The 22,890-nt window shown below is 45.4% G+C and overlaps 1 protein-coding gene across 9 annotated transcripts in view; it reads left to right on the plus strand.

The window, feature by feature from the left end:
- The window catches only part of RBFOX2 (RNA binding protein, fox-1 homolog 2), a 173,671-nt gene that overhangs the window by 65,603 nt on the left and 85,178 nt on the right, over nt 1-22,890 (plus strand). The window contains exon 1 of one of the 9 annotated variants that reach the window (XM_017823356.1): nt 14,955-15,489. The exons of 7 other annotated variants lie outside the window; for them this stretch is intronic. In XM_017823356.1, the coding sequence (XP_017678845.1) occupies nt 15,445-15,489 (45 nt within the window). In that variant the 5' untranslated portion in view covers nt 14,955-15,444. Of the gene's footprint in view, nt 1-14,954; nt 15,490-22,890 lie in introns of those variants that run through there. One more of the 9 variants, XM_017823357.1, reaches the window with a different exon arrangement.

Below are 22,890 nucleotides of genomic sequence, written 5' to 3' on the forward strand. Positions count from 1 at the left end.
TTGAGTGAGGAGGAACAGTGAATGGCAATTACTTTTTTTGGTCCAGATAACTGAAAGGAGAAGCCCATTCAACATACATGAAGCTACTGACTGCAACATCTTTTAAGAAATGGGCGGTATTGGTATTTTAAAATGTTAGTGTTGGGGAAATTTTTTCTCTGCAGAAAAAACTTTGTCGGAGTGTGTATGGTGTATGTGTAACTGCTGATTTTAAACACCTTTTGGACTGAGAAGTGCTGTAGAAATATGAGATGCTTTAATGCTTTTTCCTTGCATGAGGAATGTTGCTCTCCAATGCAGCTGTTTAGCTGTTGCGAACAGGTGTGCAATAAACACCCCTTCCCTCTTCAGCCAAGTGTGGTGGTGATAGATACCCTCTCATTTAAACATGCATGATTTTCTCTCCTACAAGAATTAAAAACTTTAAAAATAGCTTATGTATCTAGAAAGAATATCTAGCCTTGTCCTGTTTCCCTCTTTCCCTCCCCCTTGCTACCAACTCAAATTACTGACAAGCTTTGGAAATTTCGGGGCAGGGGGACAGAGGTGCAGCTGGCCTGCATGTGTTGCACCAGCTGTAATGCAAATGATACATGCTGAAAGAGGCTTTTCTCACTTTTGTAATTCTTGGATATTGTTGTGCAACAGGGTCATGCGACAATTTGCCTTAAATGTATTTGCTGATATGTTCCACTGAGTATACTGCATCCTTTGTTCCTTGCCGGCAAGAGACTATCAAAATCCAATTGCCCGTCGGCAGCATGTCTGATTGCAGCTGGGACTGTCCTCCTGGCTTTCCTATCCATCATTCCTGAGGTGATCCCATCACACTTGGAAACAGTTAATTTAGAGCTGGCCAGAACATGGACTTTGGTAAATCCTCAGCTTTTTTGGACAATTGTTTGGACAATTTGTAATAAAGCACAATTTTTCTGTCCTTCGTCTCTGAAAGTGGCATTAACCTATTGCTCTTCTGCCTAAGAGGGCTGAAGGGGACGTGCTTGGCCAGCCTGTGCACAGGTTCAATGTGGGTACCTGTCAACTTTTCTGCTGCTTATCTGGAGCAGTAAAAACACAGGCGCTGGAGGTTCAGCTGTGTAAAAACAAAAGCTGATGTTGATTTAATCCCATTACATTGCGTTGATCTCTCAACCACTGGACTCTTAGTAGGATTCCAGCTTTAATCCTGTAAGGATCAATCTGACCCGTTGCTTTTCTGTCCTGATCCTAAATCCCCCTTTAATCTTGTTAATTATACCAGGCCTTTTTTGGTTTCATTTTTTCCCCTTGTGGACCAGCAAAACCACATTAAATCTTCACGTTGCTATCTCTGACCTGGTGTTTTTACCCTTTGTTCATCCTGTTGAGGAGCAAGGTGCTCCTGAAGGCTGGTTTCACTATTCATAGCAGTGTGTTTGGTGGTCCAGTGGGCTGCTTCTGCAGACTCCTGAGGACTCAGCTAGTTACGCTGTTGTGCTGAATCCCTCCTGATTCTGTCAGGATTTTTCTTTTTTTTTTCATTGTGGTTTGATATTGTACTGTGTGAAGGGGTTGGGGAATCACAGAACATGAGAGCCACTTTGAAATTACTTTCTTATTTTAAAGATAAAGGTTTTTTGGAACAGAATCCCAGTGACTGGCATTGAGGGCTTTGGAGTTGAAGACAATGTCAAGGAACATGGAGCACTGCTCGGGTGATGAGGCAAACACTCTGAAAAGGCTCGGACCCGGGTCAAGGCTTAGGTAGTCCCATGGCTCACAGATATATTCTGAAGGTCACAGAGAAATTCAGCTGCTTAAATCAGCCTTTTTATGTTTACTTGTGTTCGGTGGCTTGAGGAGAGGAATAATGTGCATTCAGACTTGAGGCTCTTTATCTTCACATTGCACTGTCTGCAGGCCTCCAAACCCAGCACTGCCTTTTCTGTGTAATGCACAAGGCCAATTTCTCACTGTGACAATCTGCTCCTGGCACTTGCAATAATAGAAACTAGCTGTGCTTAATGTATTCATCTCTGGTATTTCCTATACTGTAAAGAAGAAAACCAACCAAAAATTGCACCTACTTTTGCTGTAACTTGATCAAGAGCTGACAGACCATTTCTGGAACATGTCTGTGCTGGGATCCTGACCGCTCTGCCAAATTCTGTGCCTTTATCTTGCAGTGCTGCGCCTTCCCTTTCCCCTATCCATGCTGCTCTGCCTCACCCAGCAGAGGCTTCTGCTTTTCCAGCCTTTCAGCCAAATCCTGACTTCCTACCACCTTGCCAGAGCACCATGGGTCTGATTTCTCTCCTTGCCAGAATGCAGGCTGTAGGTGTGGGTCTGCCATAGAAGCTGACTCCCTTTTAAACCAGATAGAGAGGAAACCGAGTTTGGATCACAGAGGATGAGCTCCATGGATGCATTTATTCCCATTAAAGCAACCCTTGTGCTTAGTTTTTGGAAAACACTTAGAGCCATGACAAGAAGTAGCAATTGCTTTTAAGGAAACGTGGGCATTTTCCTAGCAGTTCTAGGGTTAAGGAAATTGTAGAGGGGTGACACAGTGACTGTTCCCTATTTTTGTGTGTTGCCAGTAGCGAGAAGGGGGAAACTTTGATTTCTAATCCGCTTTGGAGGAGGCTCCGTATCAGGGCTGCACAGAAACATCCAGTCAAGCAGCTCCTTTATCATAAAGGGGATTTTAATTAAAACTGTTCTCGCATCATGAGCGAAATGAGCGTCAGTGCCAGCCAGCCCTGTACTGGGCATTTATCTCCTTCAAACCACATTACCAGTAATTGCTGCATTAAATCAAAGTCGAGGGAGATTACAGGTCTGAATTGGGCAGGCGGCCGGTGCCAGCGCGGGGAGCTCCGTGCTGCCGAGTCGCTGATACGGGAACCCCCTCCGCCCCCCAGCTGGGGATGAGGGCTGCTGGATCCCAAGAAGCCCTTCTCATTATGGGGTGGGAATTTTTGTCATAACCTCGGAGGAGTGGCAGGCTGTATGCTTGGAGCATTTTAAGCCACTGGTGTTTTTCTATTAGCTTCCTTTTAAAACAAACAAACCCAATAACAAAACAAGCCCTGTGGCATTGACATCCCACCCCTGTCTCTTGTTTGGATCCACCAAAGACATTCCCTTTTATTCGTCTTCTACTGCTTTTTCCAGCCCTGAAACTTAAGAATTAATCACCTCTTGTTTTGATATGTCCTTTTTTCTCTACCCTCCTTGCCACAGCTCTGCTGTGGAGCTGCTAGCTTGGTTCCTCTCTGTCCCAACATGGGAGAGCTTCTCCCCTTCTTCACCTCTCCCCCCACTGAGGAATTGTATCTTCCTTGACCTATTGTTCCTTTGCCAACTATGGCTCATTAGTTTGTTTAATTATTTTTCTAGGTTTTCTGTTGTCTCTAGCTCTAGAGCAGCTGTTTCCCTTCTTCTTTTCTCTGTACTTGGACCATGGTGACTCCAAAAAACATTTGATCATCCTAGCATTGCTCTTGCTTCCACTCTCCAGACCTCTGTCAGGGCAAGGCTGAGGAGTGGCCATGCCCACATGAGGTTTTAGGCATGTGGACTTTGCTGAGGTAATTAGATCTATGTGGGCAATCACTGAATTATCAAAATGTGACAGCTGGATTTTTGGGGGCTGTTATTAGATCTGTTCCGTAATTGTAAAGAGGGTAAGTCAGGAAGAGAACGTGCAGTAAACATGTTGTTTTTTCTTTTTAGAAGTAACTGTCATTTTCTTTGTTTTTACCTTGGTGGGGGTTATATATTTTCCTGTTCTATTGCAGACAATCTGGGACAGTCGGGTGGCAATGATGGTTTTTCTTCATTTTGCCCAGAGGTGCCTTTGGCAATCTGCCATTCTGAAGTTTGCTTCCTACGGTGTTTGCATATCTACCACATTCCTCTACTGAAGAATAGTCCCATTCCTAGCACTGTGCTGAGGACCCAGTAGTGTATGTGAAAGAGGGTGCTGCAGCTTGATCTGCCTGTCGAGCTGTATTGCATTTTTAAGGTTTGCGCAAGTTTCTCAGAAGCTATCTAATTCAGAGCAGTTTCAGGAGGTGTGCCTGCTGTGCCCCTTCAGAGCTTGAAGTTGCAGCTTTTGCTTCATTACAATGTGAGCTTGAGATGCAGCTTAAGTATTGCCCTACTTTAACTCTGGCCTGCACACCAATCTCTAGCCTGAGATAAGTGGTTCTTTTAAATTCATGCTAAGAGACCCATAAAGCCATAGAGGCTGAAGTTTGAGTGCTGCTGATATCCAAGCTGATAATTTGGAGGGGTTGCAGTGAATTTTTGCCTTAGTAGGCCTGTTACCATGAAGTGAGAGTAGCTCCACTGCAGAGTAACTGGAGAAATGTGCATAGAACATGAGCCAACTGCTTTGGTAGAGATTTCTTGATAGTGACAGAAAGCAGAGATATGAGTTTTCATGGGAGCCAGGAAACCATCTTTATGGCATCCTGGTTTTGGGACAGAGAATGCAGATAGTGTGGTAAATTGGGGCAAATAAACATGAGTGAATTTTTTTTGTAAAGGTCACAGAAAACTGCTGAAAAGAGCAGGTATCTTGATTGTGCAGATGGTGCAACCAGAGAAAGCCCTCGGTGTTTGTTGTCCAGGGATTTCAACTACTGTGGCTTGTTTTAGAACTTGCTGGGAGTTGAAGCTAGCCTGCAGGAAAGGACTTTGGACCGAGCTGTGTCAGCCTTTATTCTGTTCTTTTGGCTCATGGGAGAAGTGTGGGTAGCAGTTAGCTTATGTGCCTGTAGCAGACCTCTGTGCCCATCTCTTGGGACTCTGTGAGGATAAAAAGATTTTCAGAATTTTGATCTCTCCTGCTTTCTGAGAAATATACAGGTTTCAAAAACTCCACAAAAAAAATAATAAAAATAAATTTAGGTGTTTGCTGCCCTTTACTATTTTTGTCTTAGTCTCAGGCAGAAAGTGATGTGAAGACGACTTCTTGCCTCTGAGCTGGTGTGGCCTCAACATACCTCTTCTGTTCTCCACCACAGCCTTATACTTCTCCACTAAAACCACTAGAGAAGGAACACAATAATAACTAGCACCTCTGCCCCAAGAAGAGTAGTCCCTGGGGTCACTCCTACATTAAAGCATGACTTACTGCTGTCACCATTCATTTAGTGTCTTGACTTTCCTCTTTCAGGGTAAATTGCTTCGTTTTTGCCAAACCTCGGCTTTGCATGCTATTTCTGGATCCTTTCTGTGCACTCAGCAAATGCACCAAATTCTTAACTGCAGCGCTTCTGGTATTTTGCTCTTGAATCTCTTTAGGGATGCCTGAGTTTGGGATTTTTGAAGTTTTCTTAAATGGGAATGGGGAAAAAGCAGGATTCATCATCTGAAGCTTAGTAGGCAAGTGAGATTTTGAATTGAGGCCTACAGAAATTAATGGACAGATGTGTAATTCTATCATGAAATTGTCATTGCAGATTTACACTGAAAGTGTCATATTCTGAATATTGCTGTGCTGTAAGTGTTTCCAAATGACTTCCTGAGATTTATTTGGTGACCTGCTGTTGTGGCAGCTAAAGGTCCTGTCTGCGTGATGTTCTCCAATTCCTCAGTTCCTGCCAGTAATGAAGTCTCGGACCCAGCTATCACGTGTAGACTGTGCTGCTTGTTTATTTCTGTCTTACTTTCATTCCAATAAGAGTTTGGTTTAATACTTTTGACATGTTTTGCCTCTTGCTTACAGTGTGTGGGCAGCTGCTCTGCTGTTCTGGTTGAACCAAGTTGAGCAGGGAATGCTTTTGCTCCTGTGTCAGAAGAACAGAATGCTGTCTGAGAAAACCTTTCCCCCAAATTCTACTTTTGTTTGTGAGGCTGGGAAGCCATTCCGCTCTATGGAAGGGATAAATTTAAGCTGATACCAGCATAATTTATTGTGTGGACATCCTTTAACTTGGAACAAGTACTTTATTCTATTTTAGTCTGTCACGTGGAAGCAATTTGATAAGCTGAGAGGTGAGGTGGGGAGGAAAATCCATAGCAAACCCGTCTCCGTTAGGAAGCAAGCGCTCAGCTGGATGAGTAAGACAGGGCCACATACTGAAATGCTCTGTGATAGTTGATCATGTGCTCCCTTCACCCCAGGCAAGGGCGGGGTAAAACGTGTTAGCTCAAATCCTTGGTGAAAGTGGTTTATCCCACGAGCATTTGCTGGGAGAGACTGGGAATGCAAGTGGCATTACCTACGGCCCCATGCGGCCACTCACTGCTAGGACTGAGGTAATGGCAGAACTGTGCTTGCGTTATGGGGGAATTCGCCAGTGCAGACCAGCCCTAGTTTGTGATTCATTCAGTTAAAAATACTTGGTGAGAGTATCTCTGATACTACCATCTGGTGACTTTTAATAGTATTTATTCTTAGGAAGGTGGTTCTTTAATTAAGGAATTAACCTTAATTTTTGTAGGCTTAGTGTAGATCTGAAGAAATGCTCAGGCTTAAGCTGCTCTATTTCTAGAAGAGTCAAGTCTTTCTTTTTTGGATCTCCCCATTGTCCCCTTAAGGATCAGCTAATTGAACTGCTGCTTCTTGTTAAGTGAAAAACCAAGTGGGACTATGAGAGATAGAATGGGCAAAGCTTTTCTCTGACTGAGGTTCTGGAGCAGCCTCTGAAGTGAAGGAAAACTGTCTGTTCTTTTGTTTCCTCTTTGTCCACTGCTCCCAAAGGAATATAGAAAGGCAGTGTGGCTCTCATGTAATGTCTAAACTACGAAGAGAAAACTTCTTCTTTTCTTTGATGTTGAAATTCTGCATCTGGGCACCTTTTTGTTTCTCTTGTAACAGGCAAAAAGCATTTTGATGGAGATGTAGCATTACCAAGATCAGTGCATATACAAGTGGTCCCAAAAGAAAGCTATGATACGATGACCTTCATTGCCAAGTGGCTTAGCCCAAAAATACACTTATTTGCTTCCTGAAGCAATGCCAAACATTTAGAGTTCTCCTTGAAAGGAGGCCCAGGCCCAACATACAGATAATTTTTTTCTGGAAAAGCTGTGTATACTTTCTTTTCCCCCTTTTATATTGTGCCTCTGAAGATAACTAAGACGATGGAGCCTGTCTGAATTTAGAAGCTCCTTTTGGACTTGTCGCATGTTGTACTCAGATGTTCTGGAGTTGTCTCAAGATAGTGTAATTAAAACCTGTTTTGTAATGCATGTAAAACACTGGGTTGGGGTAGAAAGGAAAGCTAAAGTTGTGTCTTCTATCTGCTGCTGGTATATCCAGACTGCTGGCAGGTTTATTTTGCAACTTAATCATGAATATATTCTTGTGAGTTATTGTTCTGTTAAAGCTGCCTTCCTGGGAGCCAGCTCGTTAGCATCATGCATAAAACCTCAGTTTTGGGAGTGCAGTCTTTTGACAGAGAATTTTTCAAACTTGAGATGAGTGTTCATCACTGCCTTACGTTTTCCTTTGTAATAATTTCAGATAGACTTTGGGCAATCTGAGTTTTGCCTGAATTGACTCTGGGTCCTTGTCCAGCAGCTGAAATTGTGTGGGCAGGATCTGTACTTCCAACTTAAGAAAGACTCTGCCTACAGAAACCTAACTTCAGGATCGAGAGCCTTTGTCTCTTGACAGCCATGACTTTGTAGGTCGCGTATTCGGAGAGCTTGGTTTCTGGTTGAGGAAGATCCAGGCTTGCCATTTCATCAGTCCTGTTTGGTATATAGGTTTCTTGAGTTTGCTAATATTACTGTTCTACTGGATGGCTGTAAGAAAGCTCAACAGAACAAAACAAAAGCCAGTTGTCCAGCAAACAAAGGTCTTGCAATATGCTGCTTTAGCAGACCAACATCATATTCTTGTTCTGCCTCCTTTTTCCATGTCCTTCCCTAAAGCAGAGTTTGTTGAGGCTTTGAAAATAAGCAGTAGTAAAGAAGTAATTTTTTTTAAATTCGAAGCTGTTCTCTTATGCTATGTATTTGTAATTGTTTTTTAAAACTGTGCTAGTTTTCCAGTCTAGACAAACCATTAATATTTAACAGCTATGTGTAGATGATGCAGTGAAGAGCTAAGGGCGGTAACAGAATGCAGGTATCCTATGTCCATAGTTTAGAGCATGCATGGTGCCTAGCTATTAAGCCACTTTAAATGGGTTTCAGGACTACAGAGCTTAGTTAGAAAGTGTTTAGAGTGGTAGAGGCAGATGCAAACAAACTGTATCCCTCATAGGTAAATTGCCTTGCAAGAGGGGAATGTGTTGTAGCAAAAGATTTAAAGGGGAGATCTCCAGCACTTTGAGGGGAAAAGACATGACCAGGAGCTATTTTAGAACTTTGATTTTATTAAATATTGTCTGTGGTATTTTTATCTCTCAACTTTTTTTTTGAAATTGTGAATTTTATCCATTAAAACTGGATATGTAATGATTGAAGGTCCTTGTCTGCCTGTGGTATTTTCTGGCAGAAACAGCAAGTATGATGGGGCTGTCTTCTCTGCTACACATAACCTGGTATTTGCTGCCTTCTCTAACTTTGGGCTTCTTGGGCCATTTGCCAGGGGGCTTTTAGTTTCCTTGGATTCAAAGTATATTCTTGGTAATTTCATTTGTGCTAATGTGTTTTAGGCCTATTAATCCTAATGAACACGAGGCATCAGTAGCACTAACTAATTAGACAGGGTTCAGGCAAGTAGTGGCTCCTATGGCTTTACCAACGCATTTAAATTCTTTCCTGTGATGTCCTTATGCTAATCCAACACACTCTAGTTTACTGCTACTCCACATTGCCCAGAACTGCTGGTTTCATTTCTACTTAATGCATCTCATTCCTGATCTGCAGCATTTGCCTGCTTAACGTGTTTCACTTTCAGGGAACGCACTGGCTTGGTGCTGAGTTACTCACCTGCATAACTAATCCACCACCAGATCTTCTTGCTCTTGAGATCAGGACAACTATGTAAAACTGACAGGTTTCTGAAACGTGAGAAAAAATCAGTTTCTGCAGTTACCTGTGTATTGTCATCTTTGCTTCTACTTGCCATTTGGGAATATTGAGCTTTCCTGTGTATGCTCCGCCTACATTTATGGCCTCCCCGCTTGAATCCCTAATGATTCCAGGGTAAGAATAACAACTAGACCATAAGTAATTTTTCTAGTTGTTGGTGATATTAGATCTAGGAAGAAAAAAAAATCATCCATTTTTTTTAAAAACATTATACCTGTTCAAACCATTCAAACAATAAAGCCCAGAAAATGTAGCCCTAGAGAGGAATGATGACTTTCCAGTATAAATTCTTACCTGGAGTGAGCGAAAGCCATCTTTGTGCTCAGGACATGGGACTTGCCTTGGTGCAAAATGAGAATCTCTTGCAGCTCTATAGATGTAATCTTGGTATCGAGTGCTGTTTGTCTAACACTGGTATGAACTGGCTGAGCTGCTTGATCTGTTTAGCTGCTATGGAAATCAGTACATACCCAGCCAGAAAATGCATCCTTGCTGGCATGTTTCCTACGTTTACATCAGTCTTTAAAAAGCAGAGACATATTGTAAGCTGCTCATCAGATCCCTGATGACCCAGTTTAGCAGATGTAGTGATTGGCTAATTGTTAAAGATGCCATTTTTGGTGAGTGAGAGGAAGAGCATCAGCCAGGCTTCTAGCGATGAAGAGTTAGAATCAGCGGAGGTAAGAGCTCTTTAGTGGGCGTAACTAGATAAGGCTTGGATTAATTTGTCTGGAGAACAGAGAATTATACAAAAGATTTATAAATTTAGTTTGTAAAATGAAACTGTTGGTGTAGTTCCTTAGTAAAGATCAATGTGGTGTAATGACTATGTAGAATGGAAATAGCTCAGACTCCATTCTGTATTGCTCTGTCCTCACAGTACCAGTTTTTATCAATTTTAAAAAAAATGTATTTGTCAAATGTCTGGAACTACTATGGCTGCACTTCAAGCATCGGGAGATTATGGCTATATTATGTTCTTATAGTTGTACTTGTAATTGTGACTTAGCATGCTTGTTATAAGCAGTCTGAACAAAGCAGGCAAAGCAAAGCCCAGGGCTGTGGTCTTGCATTTTCCAAAAATGTTCCTCAGTCTGCAGACATCAAAGAGAGCAGTGTATGTGAAGGAAAATACTGGGTTTTGGGAACATTTGGAAGAACTTGTGTAATCTCCATACCTTGCTTAGTACATGGAAAAAGGAAAATTAGGTAAATGCTGCTACAGTAGCATGTAAAACAATATCTCTAGAAAAAGCAATGGGTAGGTAGGAGATAGAAAAAATAAAATCCAATGTTATGAAAAGAATAATAGAATTCAGCAGTAACTAGATGGGTGATACTCTTAGTTGAGGTAGCTGGGAGCTGTGTGATCAATAAATGCACAAACATATCAGGGTTGGGTTTTTTTTCAGGCTCCTGGCATTAGAAATAACAAATAGAGGAATCAGAGCTACTGGTGCAGAACATGAAACTGGATATTATAGGGATAATATCAATCTGCAAGAATAGTAATCATGGCTTTAACATGCATTCAAGATTATGTGTGATTCAGATAGGGTAGATGTAAAAGGTGATAGGCTGCATTGTATGCAGTAGACTGTAAAGAAGAAAGCAGAGTTAATACTGATAATGCAGGATCTGTTTCTGGTCAAATTGCTGTGGGGAAGAATGGTAAAAGAGGTCCTGGGGGAGTACTGTGAGTCTGCTGTAATCCCTCATAGGATTGGACTCGGATACAAACTTGAGGCTCGGAAATGATATTATTCCCAGTACCATTAGAGAGATAAATATTAGTCTGAGAAACTTAAATTTCTCAGATATAGCTTGGAGAACAAATGCTGCTAATAATCATCAGGTCAAAAGAATTTTGTCACCGTAACATCATCACCTGTTGTTGACACGGTGAGTGAATTATCAGTGCTATGACTATTACAGGAAAACAAGCTGTTTAGAAGCCTCCACCTCCCCACCTTTGGATGGGGTGATCATGATACAAGCTTTAATACATGAAGCAATATGTTTAATGAAGTCAGTGAGGTGGATTGAAAACAGCCTTGAATGTAGAATTGGAATTGTGCGGTTTGGGTTTGGTGGGGTTTTTATTGTTTGGTTGGGCTTTTTTTGTTTGTTTGTTTTTAGAGGCACTTTGGATACAAATTATTGATGGTATATGTAAAGGGGGAAAACCTTCTAAGAAGAAACTTCGGCCTAACCTTATAAATGCTATTAGGTGAAAAAAAAATTTACAAAAGAGAATTTATCAGCGGAGATTGCTGTGCCTTTAAAGTCAGTAGGGATAAAATGAGAACTGCCAAAAATCAGGCTGAATTAAACCTTGTAAATGTTGCTAAGGAAATGGGTGACAGTTTCTCAAAATACAGTTCGAGAGAAGGGAAGATGTGGGGCCACTTAGTGTTGAGGATAGGGTAGTTAATGAGGATGCTCTTGTGGTCACAGAATGGAACAAATCTTTGTTGTTGTAAGTAGAGTTGGTCATGGGAGCAAGGGCAAGATGGGTAATGGGTGTGAACCTACCATAGAAACAACTGTGCTGGACGTTCAAAGACCTTAGTTAGTGCACATAGGCTGGGCTGGAGAGCAGGGTTGCCCGGGGAAGCAGGATGCCCATTCCCAGAAGTGAAATAACTGGTTAATGCAGTTGCAGTTCTGATACAAGTTTTAAACTATCAAATAGCAGAGCTGTTGTACGTATGGAGAACAGAAAGTGTAATAGACCTGCTGCTGGTAGGAGATGATCTGAGTAAATACAGACCTGTTGGCCCAAACTTAGCTGCACGTTGACACAACAATATTAATTAAAGGCTTGGACACAAATGAAAAATGCAATAAAAGGCAACACAAATCCATCAAAATCAGGGTGTGCCTTATCAGCCTATCTGTTTTTAAGATAACCAATTTTCTTAACTTGGTAATGTGCATTTTTCTTAATGGGATGATGTCTCACTGTAGACAGGTTCTGCACCATCTGATGTGGTGCTGCAGAGCACTAATGAGACTAGAGAAGATGCCATTTAGCGCTGAAATTGTGAAACAGAGATAATGTTGATCTGGGTGATGTCTTTAAAAAAGAAAAAGGAGTGCAGGCTAGATCAGGTGCAAGAAAGTGCTTCTGGAGGTCGGGGAATAGCAAGCCTATCATGTGACAGAGGACTGGAACAGCTGCTTGTTTGGACAGTTAGAGAGGGGATACACGAGGAAGGTTAATTGTAAGGGAAGGAGAAAATACAGCTAAGCTAGAGGACAGTACTGGCACAAGAACAGAGAATAAACAGAAATTGCTCAGGAATAGCATTAAGCTGGAGAAGAACACAGATGATCCCAGATGTTCTAGAGCAGCCTTTTTGCTGGTGTAGTGTAGCTGCAAAACCCAGTTCTAAGATACAGTGTGATACATTTTATGAAACTTAAGAGGATGTTGTGTGATAGCAGCTGATCTGATTCTGTGTGTCAGGAGATCTTTTTCAGTCTTCATATTTCTGTAATTTTAAAATTATTCATACATGTAAGCATCTGCAGGAACAAGGCTATGATTTTCTTAGTTACCTAACTTGTGTTACTGGAAATGCATGAGCATAGCAGGTTGTATGGTAATGTAGTTGGACCATTATCTCAAAATAGAATTATGGAGTGCAGTGCCATCTTATATTTGACTAATATTTGTTGCAAGTCAGTGTGCAGTAGTAAACCAGTCCTTGTGGCCAGCCTTGCAGAAAATTCAGTAGTTTACTGCTGGCCAGTAAAGTCCTGTTCTATCCATCTTGGCACATGTGAGTTTAAAACTAGTTTTTGTCATTTAGTTGTCTGTGGGACACAGGAGGTGTGATACTTTGTTACCAAAATGTCACCTGAGTATCTTAATGCTGGTTAGGCAGAGTATTTAAGGCTACATCAAAAACTTTAAAGCATAGCAGTTCTATCTGGATCTGTAGTTAAAACAGCAGAGGAGCTTAGGTGATGCTTGTTTTGTTTTGCCCATTTGATGGTTATTTATAGATAGGAAGATATCTGCACTAGGATTTGGAAACATTTTATTCCCCCGAGGCCTGGTTGGAAATGACAAGAACTGGATTGTGAAATAAATGTAAGGTTTTTAACTTAGTTAGGGATTTAGTTTTAAAACCTGGGGCAGTAATATGAAGTAGCAAAAAACAGGCTACTGGAAAAGGTTCTGGGTTTGTATAAATTAATGCCTTTTCATAAAAAGATTTTATTGGAGATACTAAATTGCTTGAGTGCATAGTAATGAGCTATGCAAAAGAATGAAGGGTAGGCACCTTTTGAGCATGTAGTTACAGAAAGGAGAAGGAAATAAAGAAGTATTGGTGGTTCAGAGGAAACCAGATGCTATCTGTGCCCCGAAGCAGGGCATGTGGGGGGAGTGCTCAGAGGGAGCCAAACAGCCCTCTGAAGGTGAGGAGAAAGAGGCATAATGTGAGCTTCAGGAAGCTGGTTTGTGTCTGGGGCAAAACAAATTGGCCAAAAGCAGAATGAGATGGAAGTTCGTTGTGGGAGCCTCATCCTTTTTTCCCAGTGAAGAGATCTAGAAGCATAGCTGCTTTCCCATTTATGGGCAATTAATTTCTTTCTCTGTGCAAATCTTCACACAGAAACAATGGCTATAGAAACCTTTTTTTACTTTTTTTTTTTTAGATGTAGAAAATGTCATGCTTTGTACTCCCCAAATCGGTCATGCTCCTGTTGTAAGGAAGAAGTGGCCCTGTTGCCCTAAGAAAGATGATGAGAGTGGGCGACAGCTGCTGTAACCACTCACCCAGCTCATAGCTGTCCTTTTCTGAGGCGTCTGAGAAAGAAAGGACAGTGGGAGCAGGGGACAAGCCAAGAGTTGTCCTGCTGGGCTGTGTGGGTCAGAGGGCTGTGGATTAGACATCCCTTACCTAAATTACAAAGATCCACACATGCCAATTGTGCTAGATAATGATCCACATATTTAACCTCTTGAAGAAAAGTAAATCTTAAGTTTAACTCTTTCTGAGGGGGAGGAAATTAACAGTATGATGGAAAGGCAGCTGCCCCAGAGGTAAGCTGAGGTAGCTGTCTAGTGGTGCACAGCAGGACTACAGAAAAGGTAAAGATTAGAAATGCAAAAAAACCCCTGACTTTATGCATTTAAAATGGTGTGTGGAGGGGAAATTTGGCTAGCCCTTCTTGGAATTGATCCCTGTAACATGCTTATTGTTGAAACCTCGGAGGGAGAGGTTTTATCCCTGCTGTCTGTTGGAGGAAGGTGGGAATCTTTTGTGGGTTTGGGCTGCTAACTCTTTAGGACCCCGGGTTTGGGCCAGTGGTTTTGTGCAGGGATGGGTGCAACCTTGTGCAATTTGCTATGGGAGGTCAGGGCCACTTGGCACCCCCTGGTCATGGTGTATCTTTAAAGAATCAGCAGCGGGCTCTCGGGTGTCTGGTAACGTAGCTGGCATGTGGGGCTGGTGGGGTGAGCCTGCTGGCCAGGCAGCTCCCCATCTGTCCCCGTCGGTCAGGGAGCAGATTCCTCCCTGGGAATGAGGAGGACGGGCTTGCTAAAACGGGCACAACAACTGGCCCGGCCCAGCCTTGCCCCCTTCTCCCCACTGCTCACCGTCCCCCATGGCAGAGTTAATCCTCCCCCTGCCGCCCCCAGTTTGACTGGAACAGCTGAGGGGGCAACCCATTGGCCCAAGGCTGGGGTGGTGGGGGCCATTCCAGGGCCCGGCTCCCCCCGCCAGCCCCAGTTCCGGCAGCTGTCCCTGCTTGCCTCAAGTGGGGAGAGAGGGAAAAACGTTAAATGATACAGGCACATGCTCCCTTGTGAAAGAGATCCCTTCAGTTCGAGATCTCAATGTGGCTTCTCCCCTCTCCCTCCCTCCCTGACACCAAAGGGTTTTACTATGCTAATCCCAGCACCTGTCCCTGCCGAGGACAGCAAGAAGGGTATGGGAGTGGGGGAGGAACAGTCCCATATGTTTTTCCCTGTCCTGGATTGGGAGTGTTCCCTGTGACGCACCTAGAGCCCAGAACATATGCTCTTTTCAGATCCTAAGTGCTGTTTGCTTCCTCCCAGCCTTGGCGGCAGTGGCTGCGAAGATCCTGTGTCCCCCTCTTCCTGGCAGTTGCTCTGTTTGCTGCCTGGGAATCGCAGGACACTCCTCAGTCAAGGCTTGCAGGGCCGTTTTCAGTAGGGGATTTCTAATTTTAGGAGCCTGTGCCGCCTATGGTTGAGCGCTGCCTCGCTGGATCCCAGAAGAGAGGGGCTGAGCTGTGTTGAGCCAGGCAGCTCCTTTTTATTTTCAGCTGAGCTAGTGTCAACCTGAGTGGCCCCAGAGGCCTGAGCCAAGCACTGCGCAGGGCTGCCAGAGTCCTTCCCACAAGGCTGAAAGACGGAGACTCGGATTTGAAGCTTTCAGTCCTGTGTCCATTTGGCCTTTAGCTGGAGGATCTTTGGCTATGTATGGTGTGTATTGTATGGATTACCAATACCCAGTTGTCCAGGTAAGCGAAAGGACAGTGGCAACTTTAATGAGTTTTGGTGTTTGCCCTATACGATCTTTGGACAAAATTGGAGCTTACATGCTGGTTTTGTAGAAGGACACTGCTTCCAAGCTGGGCTTGTTGGCTTGGTGTGTCCCAGGCCTCAGCAGCCTGGAGACTCTGTGGAGGGCTTTGAAACTGCTGCACGGGAGCGGTACCATTTGATATTTTAACTATGAGATCTGTGTTGTTTGAGATTTGTGTATTTTGGTTTGCATTTTTTGCCTTTTTCGTTTGTTTGTTTGTTTCTAGAGGGGTTGAGCTGACAGCAAGGCTGTGCTCTGCAAACTTGTGTTGTTGCATATCTTATTGCATTGTCGGAGCGCATGTGACTTGTGCGTGTGACTGCAGCCTGTCCCACAGGGATGGTGAGCCACCCAGAGCAGCTTCTCACCTATTCTCCTCCTCCCTCCTCAGAAACCACCCAGAAAACCCCCATAAAAGTCTCGTTTGTCACCTTTTTGCTTTTGGAGGTCCAGAGAGGATGTGTAGGGTGATAGGAAGGGGTGGGTTTGCGAGCAGCGCTCAGGGCTGGGCGAAGCCTGTATTGCAGCCTCCGCTGGGGGAGGGGGCTATATTTGGAGCATACGTGAGATTTGCTGGCCCAGTGTGTGGAGTCTTGGAGAAGCCAGAGGCTGTGGGTCAGGCTCAAATACTTTTGGAGCCAAGTGAAAGATGATGTTCTCTAGGCAGTCCTTGGCTATTCAGTGTCAGCATTCCTTGTCCTCACAGGCACTGAGTTTATCCAGAAAATGTGAAACACAGACTAGCAGTTGAAGATTATCTACCCTGAGATACATCAGATAGCCACTAAAGAGTATTTTGTTAGGTTACCTTGTATCGGGGGGGTTTTATTACGCACATGAATAGAATCCACCAGCAGAAGTGTGTCTTTTGGTTGTTAAGATTTGTTCCTGATAAATTGCTTCTTTGCACTTGAAACTCTTTTTCTTCCCTCTGGCCTTGGTCCAGCTGGCAGATTTGCTCCATGTAAACTTGAGCCAGCACAGAAATGCAGGTAATGGGATGTTAAAATTGAAGGCTGTGTTTGCTTTCCACCCTTAGCAGCAAAGGGGAATTATAAGCATAGCAAAAAAAAAAAGAAAAAAAAAAAAGGAAAACAACTCTGAAACTCACTGAAAGCAGAGTATTTGTGGCTTCCTCATTTCCATGATTCCTATGAGTGTTAAACTAACCCAAGCATTTAAGAGTGTGCACTTTGTCAAACTAGCGGTTAGTTCTTCACCTGTGCTCTCACCAGTGTGATTTCAGTGGCCTTGTCCTGTCACCTGCTGCGTAAACATCCTTCTCCAGCTTCTTTTCCATTAGAATTTGAATGATAGGAGCTAAGCAAAAACTATCATGTACATCTGTGTGAACACAGAAGAGAATATAAAAGTGTCACAGGCATGTTCAGGTGGGAGCAATGAGGTTCGCCTGGCATGGTGATGATGATCAGCTGTGCCCTGGCACTGCAGAGGCAGAATAGTGAAATTTGCCCACAATTATTTCAAAATGCTACTTCTGCAGCACAGTAATGAAGTTTCAACACATATGTGCCTGTGATGCACAAGAAATCGTAAGAACTCACAAGTATTGGCATCTAGAGCCATTCTGAATATATTGCTTTTTGAATAAATGCAGTAAGTAGGAAGGGTTGATCTCCTGGCTCTGAGCTGTGCATTCTTCAGGCTCCCAGCCTCCAGCTCTCCTCGCACTTCTCAGTTCTTTTCAGCCCCAAGATCTCCAGTTTGGGTCTTTGGTTTTGCTCAGCAGAGGGTGGCAAATGGTGATGGTAAATTCAGGAGTGGTTCCATAATTCTCATGTAGGAGAAGCTAAGTGATGGCCCACCAAATTTATTCCGCGTGGCTGAGACAACACCTGAACCCCCAGCTCTCAGTGCGGAAAGGTGAGTTGCACAGATTCACCAATTAATTTTGTCAATTTTGTTCATTATCAGGTGTTGCTCTGTGGGTTCCAGTAAAACCCAAGACAACAAAGATCTCAAGTGTTGCCAAGTCTGGTCGTGTTTTGCGTGGTATTTTCGAAGCTTTTGAAACTCTCTATCAGATGTTCATTTCAGCTGGTTTTGCAGCAATTGGAACTCCTGCAGGCCAATGTTTCTTGTTGGCTGAGCACATCTTTTGGAAATTGGGTCTTTTCTTTTGCTCAACAGGAGCAAAGGTGGATATATTCCAAGCCACAGGGGAAGAGATGCTTTCTGGCCTACAATGGAGATGAAAGAGGGAGACCAGCAGTAGATCACACTGAAGGGGATTCCCACTCTGCTGGCACATGAGCAAAGCAGTGGTACCAACTGGGTGGTGGGAGGCAATGCAAGGGGAGGGTTCAGTGCATGGTTGGGCACCTCTGTGTCCTTAGGAGACTTTTCGATGGCAAGTATTCCTAGAGGTTCCTCAGGTGAAGGCCAAAATGGAGTGGAAATGATGCTATCCTGGTTAACAGTGGTGGAATGATGGTAGCATGTCATTCTTTTGTCCTGAAGGTCTGTGCTACAACACCAGATCTGGGACAAGAAGTTGCTACCTGGTGGCACAGAGGAAACTGAGTAAACACAACAGTTAAATTACCAAGTGGAGAGAATAAAAAGATTATCCTGAGTCATTTGCAGAGGTCTGATGAATGGGATGTACAATGCTGAAACCTGGTGCTTTGTCATGTCAAAGGTTTAAGGAGGTCACTGTTTTTTGCTGCTCTGAAGTGGAATTTATACTTGGTCTAGAACTGTGCTCCAGAATCTCAGGTTTGCAATAGGGGAGGAAAAAACAAATCCAATACTTTCGCTGTTTTTGCAATATTGAATGTTATGTAGTACAGTAAGATACAAGTTACCAGTGGTGATGAGATAAAGCAGAAAAAATGTGGACTCTGACTCAGAGGCCTGCAGGCTGTAGCCATGGGGCTGGCTTCTTCCCAGAAGAACCACAGTTTGGTCTTGTTGGCCAGCTGGCCCGTGGCTGTCTGCCTCCATGTGCTGGTGGGATGTAAGGGCTTCTGGTGTCTTGGTCTCCTGCTTTTCATGACAGAGGAGGGGACTGGGCTGTGACACTCGCTCCCGCTCACCTCTTGCTCAGTGAGGAGAGAAGGGGGAAGGGAAGGAGGAAGGGAGAGAGCCAGAGGTCAGTTTGCAGGGAATGAAATAGGGAAACTGAAAAGCACTGTGGGTCAGCACGGGCTGCCTGGAGAGCAGGACCGTAGCAGAAGCCCATGAAGCAAAACCACTAGTCTTTTTTTTGAGTGTGTAAATTATAACTGGGCCTATTCATGTAAAGTAGAGCACATGGGGATGCAAGGTGTTACTGCACCATAATTTGACTTTTCTGCTGCTAAAGCCTGGGGAGTCTCTTGAGTACCAGGTGTCAAGAAGAGATACATTAGAGGAACAACTTGCCTGAGCTGGTTTTATCTCTGCATCATGAGCACTGGAGCATCAATACAGTCTTCTTGTCTAACCGCGGGATTGGCAGACCTGCAGTCAGCCCTGTTCTTGGGTTTCCATGGGTGCAATGTTGGGAAAAATCAATCAGAGCATCTCAGATCCCGTCTGGCAAATGGGGTAGCAGTGTATCGCTCTGTTTTACGGGGTCGCCGGGAGAACAGATGCTGCCAACCGTGGCGTGCTCAGGTGTTATGGGCCAGATGCTTGCTTAAGATAAATAGGAGGAGAAAAAGCAAGCTGGGAAGGAGTCCAGCGGTCTCCAGTTTTTATGATGATAGAAATGCAGATCCTGGCAGGGATACTGCTTCCGGTTCATCCAACACGCTATGTAACCCACGCGTTCTCCCGTTTGTGGCAGGAGGGAGATCTGTGCAAAACTGACAGCTATCTCGCCAGCATCCTCCAGCCGGGAGATGCTCCTTGCCGGCTGGTGAGGTCCAGGTGGTGGAGGCCTGGGCGCTAGGCATGGTAGGTGCGGAGGAGCGCGGGTACGCCGTGCAGTCCTGCCGGCCGGGACCGGCGCTCCGCGGGGCCACCTTCGCTTTTGTTTCTAGCTCGCGTTTGCGCCCCCGCCGAGCCCCGTGGTTCCCGCGGGGTGGTGGTGGGGTCCCGGCGGACCGGCGAGGGGAGCGCCTGGCTGGGGCTGCGGGCGCTGCCGCGGGGGGCGGGCGGGGGGTGGCCGTGCCGAGCCGAGCCGAGCCCAGCCGGGCGGGGCGAGGCGGGGCGCGGCGGGGGCGGTCCCGGCTCGCATTAATTACCTTCGGCATTCGGGGCGGTGCTTCCCGCAGCCATCTGGCTGAGCCGGGGGGGCGGCGCGGGGGGAGGGAGGGGGAAGAAGGGGAGGAACACGGGAGAAGAAAGAGAGGAAAAAGGGCTCGGGGGGCACCGCGCCGGCGAGGCAGCGCAGCGCAGGCACCCGCCGCCCGCCTCCACGGGGCTGCTGCTTTTTTATTTTATTTTTTTTATTTTATTTTTTCCTCTTTGTTTTTTTTTTTTCCCCCCTCCCTCCCCCCTGCGGTCGGGCTCCCCCATTTTGGTTTATGGAGAAAAAGAAAATGGTAACTCAGGTAAGGCTGGCGAGCGGGCCGGGCTGCCGGCGGCTGCCAGCCCGGCTTTGTCTGGGCGGGGAGCGGGCGCCCGGCGCGGTGCGGGAAGGAGCGGAGCGGCCGGCAGCGCTGCGGGAAGGAGCCCCGCCGCGCCGGGCACTGGGGCTGGGCGCTTCGGGGAAGGGGTTCCTGCGGTCCCCCTGGCCGGAGCAACCTCGCAGTGCCCTCTAGAGAGAAGCGGTGCGTGAGGGTGCCCCTGCTCTGAGTTAGACTAAACCCGCCTTTGAGCGGCCGACCCGAAGGTAAACGTCTTCCCAGCCGTTTCTCCATCCGGCTGCTGGTCACCTCGGGGGCCGGGAAGACCTTGTAGGTAGCTGTAGGCGTGGGACTGCCCGTGTCTTCCCGGGGGAAAGAGGCTGACGTTTCCTGGGGAGCGCGCCCAGCTGCCAGGGCCATCGCGCATCCACCGCCTCGCAAGGGGATTTCGTCGGACAGTGCTCGCCTTTTAAGGCTGCTGTGCGCTTTTGGATTTTCAAAAATTTTTTTTTTTTTTTGGCATGGCATCTGCAAGTCGCCGCCGGAGGGAGCGGGCAAAGGGAGGAATAGGAGAGCAGCATCGTGGAGCTGAAATCCTTTGGAGTTAGGCATTATATAATGCCCCCGCAGTGCCTTGCAGAGATGGAAACCTTTGGGGGATATTCCCCAAGGGGGTGGAGGGAAGGACTCTCAGAAAGAACTTTTCTCCAGATCTGGGTTTCACAAGTGCTGTTTCTTGTTGGAGCTTTGCAGGTCTTAAACCAGGTGTATACTGCCTTGGCTTTCTTTAGCCCTGGTTGAATCCCTCTTCGTTAGCTGTTACTGAGATCCTTCTTGTCCCACTGCAAGAGGCAATGCTTTTGCTGGTGTCTGACTCAGAATGATCTGCTGCAAGAAGTGACACCCACTTTGACCCTTTCCCTCTGCTATGTTTTTGTCAGTGGCTGAAAAATAGGTCTCTGTCCGCTCTGAAGGTATCTTCCCAGACTCCTAAGCACCACCTTCTGCTTTTAGTCCCTTCCATTACACATTCCTTTTTATCTGGACCAAGGCTTTCTGTTTTGAGACAGAAGAGCTCTGCAGAAATCTCCTGAGGCTTTCTGGACCTATATTTAGTTTAGCGAGTGATGCTGAAAAGCCGTGTTTTGCAGTCAGGGTCCATTTGTGTATTGCTGTGTGCTCAGAGCTTACCTGGTTAGGTGCAGGTGTGTACCCCTAAGCTGCAGACTGATGTGTGCACATTTCGGAGAGTCGTTTCTCACAGCCTTGTATTGCAATGTGCTCTGAGCCACAGCTGTCACGCAGAGAGCCTGTGTCTGTGCAGTGCAAGAAGGTGCCTGGGTCACCAGTATCCAAGAGTGTGTAGTTCGTGTGTGCCTAGGACCAAGCACCCTGAAGCATGAGCCTGGTGGATTGGAGACATGTGGAGCTGGGAAGGATGGGATTCTGCTGGAGCGCTGGCTGAAATAGGGGAGGGTATAAACTCATCTAAAGGTTTGGGATATTCTGATAGACTTCTGGGAAATCTGTCTTCCATGGAAATTGCTAATTTACTGACCTGGGGAAGGAGGTATCAAGACTGTGCATTATTAGTATTGTTTGACCTTGAATTACAAACTGTCTTAGGAGTATGTGCTATCTAGGATAGGTTTTCAGAATCTGTGCTGTGTATTTACACACTGATGCTGAAGAAGATGCATATTTAAAAAAAACAGTAGGGGAGGAGAGCTTGGACTGTGTCAGTTGGGTATCTGGATGAATGACGGATAACCCTTGTAATGCAGAGTTGAGGAAGACAGCACAGGTGAGTTCAGCTATAGCACAGCACTGCCTTCTCTCAAGGGGAGCATTTGGCTTGCTAGGCTGGTCCTTAGCAATAGTTCACTGCAGGTTTGGCTGAATGTGGGGCTGAAGGAGCATGGCAAATCCAAGGTAATATCCCCAGCCACGTTATTTTCATTCTGCAGTGCTGTTTGAAGCAGTGGAATGGCCTTACTTACAACTTGTGAACTGATTTCCTTGGGGCTCTTTCTCATTTATGAAAAATAAATATTGTTGGTATGTTAAGCTGGTAATTGCCAATGAATGAATACAGTCTCTTGTTCCTTTTGGTTCAGTCTCCAGACATTATTGCCTGCCTGGTCTGAGTTCTGTTGTGTTTTAGGGAGCAAGGTTGCCTATCTCCCTTGGAAGTCTGGGAGATCAGCTTCTATAGAGGCATGAGAGGCTGGTAGAACAAAGTAAACATGAGTGTGTGGAGTGGGAAGACTAGAAACAGTGATGGAAAGAAAGAGAGATGCTGGAAGGCAGAAACATGCTTGAAAAAGAGGAAACCAAAATTGCTAATGAGAGCAAGAGCTCAGATTCATTAACAGAAAGTACCCTTGCCTTATCCCCCTTAATCCTAAATCAGTGAAAATGAGTGTTAAACGAGGCCCAGTACATTATGTGCTAATTGCAGATAAAAGAGAGATTCTTCTGTGGATGGGAATTATATGCTAAAAGGCTTTTTCTCTGTGTGGTGCATGGTGAGGTTGCTGGCTTGCATAGAGCACAAAGCCCTCCCTTTCTTGGACAGCCCAGTGCCTTGCTGGCGTTTTCCTCCGAATCTGTTTCCCATCAGGGCTGGGAGAGGGGGAAGGTGTCGAGCATCTCAGAGAGCGGGGAGGGAGCTGCTGCCTCCTTAAGGAGTCCCGGACGCCAGCCCATGTGGCAGCCCTGGCAGCCGGTGTGTGTGTGTATGTATGTATGCCTGCCTTTGTAATGAATCCCCCCCCCCCCCCCCCCCCCCCCCCCCCCCCCCCCCCCCCCCCCCCCCC

Source organism: Lepidothrix coronata, unplaced genomic scaffold, assembly GCF_001604755.1.
Source record: "Lepidothrix coronata isolate B3197 unplaced genomic scaffold, Lepidothrix_coronata-1.0 Scaffold102, whole genome shotgun sequence".
In the NCBI taxonomy this organism is placed as follows: Eukaryota; Metazoa; Chordata; class Aves; order Passeriformes; family Pipridae; genus Lepidothrix; species Lepidothrix coronata.